General features: G+C 35.4%; 1 protein-coding gene across 1 annotated transcript; it reads right to left on the reverse strand.

The window, feature by feature from the left end:
- Positions 1 to 289: 289 nt before the first annotated feature.
- Positions 290 to 5526, reverse strand: LOC121810432 (MYG1 protein C694.04c-like). Its single transcript, XM_042211201.1, has 6 exons — positions 5232 to 5526; positions 5010 to 5156; positions 4742 to 4840; positions 4300 to 4457; positions 694 to 823; positions 290 to 553 (listed from the first exon to the last, which is right to left on the reverse strand). Exons 1-6 carry the CDS (start codon positions 5451 to 5453, stop codon positions 290 to 292), a joined length of 1020 nt encoding a protein of 339 aa, XP_042067135.1. The 5' UTR covers positions 5454 to 5526.
- Positions 5527 to 5794: the final 268 nt, after the last annotated feature.

The raw sequence follows: 5794 nt of genomic DNA on the forward strand, positions 1-5794 counted from the left end.
TTTTCCTCACTTCTTCTTCTCTCAAAATGTACTCACCGAAACTCTCTCTTGTTCTCTCTCACTAGCTGATGTGATTCAGCTCTTGCACTGCTCTTCATCGATGAATTGCAGCTCTATTTATAGAAGGAATGAGCTGCAAATTTCAACTCCTATAGCCAACTCTACAACCGTCCTATAGCTTCATTTTGTGAGAGTATTTCAAAGGCTGCAGATTTGCAATAAATTGCTGCAACTCTTCTTCACCATTTTAGTCAACTTTTGTTGGCTAATCTTCACAAGCCTTTTTTTTTCAACTATAGCGGCTGCTTCCACGTGAGGTGGATAATCTCAACAGCTTCAAAGCTGCTTTCGCCATCGCAAGTGCACCCTCATAGGTCTGACTTCCGCCAATGAAACCGCTCATGTGGACAAAAACGCCCCCGGGAATCCCTGACTCCCTAGACAGTTCGTCATTTCTCAGCCCACGCCATGGAGCAGGAAGTGCCTTGCGGCTCTCAAATCTATCGGGTGCCATTGCCACTGCCTGGACTCGCCAACTTTTACTTCGGTCATCCTAGTACATTTCCACATGATGCAATCGTGTATACATGGTGTTAAGAAGGATTCCGTGTACATGTAGATGCAAGTTAAAGAAAAGAACAAGTGGGCGAACAGAGAAAGACATATGGACAGAAAGCGAAAACTCATAATAACCTGATAAAGCACATATTTAATAGGAGGATTAATCTTCATCTCCTCCTCAAGCTCAAATAAGTGAAGTTTCCACTGCAGAAAATAAAACTTTATGAAATTAACAATAAAGCAGAAAACCCTAGCATCTATACTTGATCATTGCTACCAATGGTCTGTTGGGGTACAAACCCATCCCACATCGGATGAGTGAGGGAAGTTGGAAGGTGTATATAATTCCTGTCCAACCACAATTAGTTTGAGACCTTTTGGGAGTGACCCAAAAACAAATTGAACTAGATAGAAACACTTGAACAAGTGCTCCTCTTTTAAAAACAAAAATGGGGATGATTAAGACAAGAGGTTATAATGCTTGACAACAAAACGTATACATCTTTTGTGCATGTCTTGGCCTAATGGTAGAGTGGTTAATACCCGAGACCAAAAGTCTTGGATTCGAGTTCGCTATGACACGGCCTTTACAGTTTATGTTTGTACTATCATAAAAGAATAAAAATGTATATCTCTGGCAGTTTGACTAATTAAACTGAATCAGATATGAAGGAGCTATAGTACTTGAAGTTGACTGCTTTAGTTCCAACCAGGGTTTGCTCCAGATTCATCTAATTGCTTATGACTTATGATGTTCTTGTATTAATGTAGGGTTATTTTGTTCAATGATTCAATTCCATACATGATTATCTCATTCTCTTCATTCAATAACTATGAATTTGAGAGGGTTTGAGTGAGAGAGGAAGATGCAGATAAGTTGTATGAAAAAATATGAATGAGAGATGAATGGGAGATGCATCAAGCAGCGCCGCGCCAGCGGCAAGAGTGCAGCGGCGAGCAGAGCCCCAGCGGCAAGAGCACAGCAGTGTCCGCGCCAGCGGCAAGAGCGCAGCGGACGGACGGATGTCCACTCACCGTTGTGGATGCTCTTAGCATGTATTATGATAATAGCTAAATTCCATAAATGTTGGTTACATCTTAGCAGTGTTTGAAATTTCTCTTATTTACGACCAATGTACCAAAATATTGTTCTTGCGTCAATCTTTAGTTTTCTTGACACAAGCTATAGTTGAAATTATTATTTCATTAAACAGCTTCAATTGAATTTTAGGCGACACATATCTATATTCGTGTAACAGTAATTGGTGGTTGTCTTCTTCTTCTTCATTGCATATAGACGTGGAGTATCTTTTTTCCACTTGATTTCTCAAATAATGTAGTGTTGGAATGTAACGGGAGTAAATTTTAGTGCTTTAATCTTTTTCTGACATTTTTTTTACTTTTTTTTAGAAATCAGACATTAAATTTAAATAAACTCTAATGATTTGGGCATGTAACATATTGATAATTTTATTCTTAAGCATTTGCTCTTGTGGTTTCTTCTGCGTCTCAGTTAGCCTGTTAATGCAGTCGTATTAATGACAACTATTAACGCATTAGTCCATCTCCAATAGTACTACAAAACATAAAGTGCAGTAGAAAAATACATTTATTTTTAAGTTTATACTAAAACTATATCAATACATTTTTCAAATTTTGATTTATTGCATTCAAGTCTAAATCATTTTATATTTATCAAAATAGAAAAAAAGGAAGGAAGGGGAAGAGATGTAAAAATACACAGAGATAGAAAACTTATAAGAAGCGCAGCGTTTCAACAGCTAGGAGAAGAAGATATGAAAATAACGTAATATAATTTTATTAATATTTGGTCAGTAATTAATTAGTGGGTTAGCCCATATTAGTATAATACACATTTTATTGATTAGTTAAAAATACTTCACGTTTTAGTTTTTTTCTAAATTAACAAATATAAATATTAATTAGTTATGCCTATTAATATTGATTAGTTATGCTTTAGTAAATTACTACATAATTTGGTAGCTTTTAAATTTTTAATATTAAGGATTGGTTTATTTTAGTTTAAAAATGGACACGATCTTTGATTTTAAAGTAATATTATGCCTAATGTCCAATATCAAACTAAATATGCTCAAATATAAATGACAAACACAGATTTTGCATGTTTTTAAGGGGCTAGATTTGACTTGTTTTAAATGTCGATCATGCAAATTATGTTCTTAAATTGCATATGTTATACATATCGGTACAGGGGCGGACACACGTTCATGGAGGGTAGGGCTTAAGCCCTTACCCAATTTTTCTTTTCAAGTTTTTTGCTATTGTTAAAATTTTCAAAACTTTTGAAATGTATCTTTGACTTTCCTATACACTCATTCCTTAATCTAGCCGAAAAGGAAATGAGCGAGTAGCCCGGGACGGAGGGAGTATAAGAAAATAACTACGAAAACTGAAAATGTTAAGGAACAAAAACAAGATTCTAGAAAATGCCAAGAGATGAATAACCTCGGGTTTTTTCTTTTTTTGTTCTAGAATAGAGATATCATTCCTTGAGTGTACTGAACTTTTTTTTTATTCCGTGTTTGGGAGAGACGCATGACCCTCATGCGTCTCCTTTTAATGAAACGCATGACGGATATGCGTCTTTCATAGAGACGCATGTCCCACACGCGTCTCTCATTTTTTTTAATTTTTTTTGAACGACGCATGACCCTCATGCGTCTTAGAGAGAGACGCATAAGGCTCATGCGTCTCTAAATATATACAGATTGCTATTTGAAGAGATAAATTGTACTGTGACAGGTCTATAAGTCTAGCACGGGGCAGGTTGTCCAAGGGGGCAGGTTTTGCAGAAATTGGGGAAAAGTGGAAGGGGGCAGGTTTTGCAGACAGGTCTACAAGTCTAAAATATGGAAAATTGGCTATAATATATATCATCAGAATTTATGATTTTTTTCTATCATAATTTAAGTATGTGGGTATACCAAAATTTAACCAATAATTTTAAAGACCAATAATCATTTTCAAATTATTTTGTTGGATTCATATCTTGTTAAAAAAATAAAAGTAGGGACGTTTCGTTAATGAAAATGAAATTAAATAATTTCATAATTTCGGTTCGGGTGAACATATATTTTACTCCATAATTTCGGTTCGGTGAACATATATTTTGCTCTAAATAAAAATAAATATTGAATAATAATTAAATAAGTTATTAATTTATGTAGAATTAGTTAATCGTTTTACAAAACCTAAAAATCATATACATTTTCTTAATCCATGTGGGAAAACACAACTAAGAAACATAATATGTTAGCTTTCCCTAATTAATCATATAACTATGGTAAAGATTCATATGAGATAAGATGTATCATACTCATAAATAATCCCAAGTTATGTCACTATGTTGTGAGTACTTCTTAATTAATTTAAATTTAAATATGTGCCTCTTGATAAGCAAAATACGAGTATAAAAGAAGACATTATATTTATGTTATTAATCAAGTACTTTTAGGCATAAGTTTCTATGATTAAACACTTTATTTAGGCTATTTAACAAGCTAAAGTACAGTGCAATTTTTAATTTAAAATTGAACATATAAAGCAAAATAATATTTAGGCAGAACGCATATGAAATTTAAAATGAAACTCGAGAATGCTAAAAAAACACATTCAGAAAGCAACTAATGAATACAACTGTTAAGATTAGCCTATCACGAATCGATTCACACACTATTTATATCCTTAACTGCGTACTAAAATTTATAGTACTCCTCAATCCAATGGTAAATTATAGTAGCAGTAAATTTCACTGCTCTCACATTAAAAAATTTCTCACTCTTCCACTTTTCCCCAATTTCTGCAAAACCTGCCCTCCTTGGACAACCTGCCCCCCTTGTGCTAGACTTGTAGACCTGTCACAGTATTCGTACAATTTATCTCTCCAAATATCAATCTGTATGTATTTAGAGACGCATGAGGGTCATGCGTCGTTCAAAAAAAATTGAAAAAAATGAGAGACGCATGTCCCTCATGCGTCTCTATGAAAGACGCATCTCCGTCATGCGTTTCAAGTTTCATTAAAAGGAGATATATGAGGGTCATGCGTCTCTCCCAAACACGGAATAAAAAAAAAGGTCAGTACACTCAAGGAATGATATCTCTATTCTAGAACAAAAAAAGAAAAAACTCGAATAACCTCCATGAAGTTCTTGTAAACTGCAAGAAACAACCGCTGAACGTCGGGATGGTCTTCATCAACTTGAAGCTCCTTAGCAATTATCTCTTTCCCAAAATGCTACAAATAAGAAAGTTAGAAACACAAACACAAACAAAAAGAGCAATAATCAAACTAAAACAATCGAACAAAACTAAGAGATTTTGTATATAAAAAATGTGCAAATTATATACCACATTGAAATGACATGTATGCAAAGTAAAAATTCCCCGAAAAAGGGGAAGATTACCTTGTAAACAAGACCAGCACTACTGAGCTTAGTATTAAAGCCATGACCAAAAATCTCTTCAAAAGCCTTCTGGTGATGATCATAGCGGTGTTTGGCGGGGTCGTAAACCCCACCCACATCCAGCACAGCGTCCAGAGTTTCAAGAACCTAACACAGGCATTTCATCAAACAGAAGCCGCACCAAAAACAACAGCGGATAAAATATTCCGGAATAAAACGCACCTTGGGGTCGCGGGAGCGGACGATGTGAGCTTGGGAGAAGTTGTTGGTGAGGCGGATCATGAAGCAGCCGAGGGCTTCGTCGCAGTGGAAGCTTCCGTTGTGAGTACCCACACGCTTAACGGACATGAGTGCGAGGCTACGGCGGAGTAGAGAAAGCTGGAAGGGGAAGAGGAGACGATTGGTGTCGAGAAATTTGGTTGAAAATGCTTTGATTTTGAACATGCCTTTAGGTATTCAAAATGAAAAGCAAAATTATGTGAAAATAGGTCCATATGAAAAGCCCAAATCCAATCATTTGAAACATTTTGCTTGTTTCAAACGAAGCAACCCATTAATCAAATAAGTTAAAAATAAAGTAGATACTCCCTCCGTCCGGCAATAGGAGTCCCGGTTGACCATTTTCATCCGTCTAGCATTAGGAGTCCCGTTTAGACATTTCCATAAAAAGTGAAATAAAAATATTATAAAATAAAACACTAAAAAGCACAAGTAAAAACACATCTAAAGAATAAAGTAAATAATAATGCAAATGGGTCCACCTTCCATTATCACACATTCCAATT

The sequence above is a fragment of the Salvia splendens genome, chromosome 7, assembly GCF_004379255.2.
Source record: "Salvia splendens isolate huo1 chromosome 7, SspV2, whole genome shotgun sequence".
NCBI classification, from domain to species: domain Eukaryota; kingdom Viridiplantae; phylum Streptophyta; class Magnoliopsida; order Lamiales; family Lamiaceae; genus Salvia; species Salvia splendens.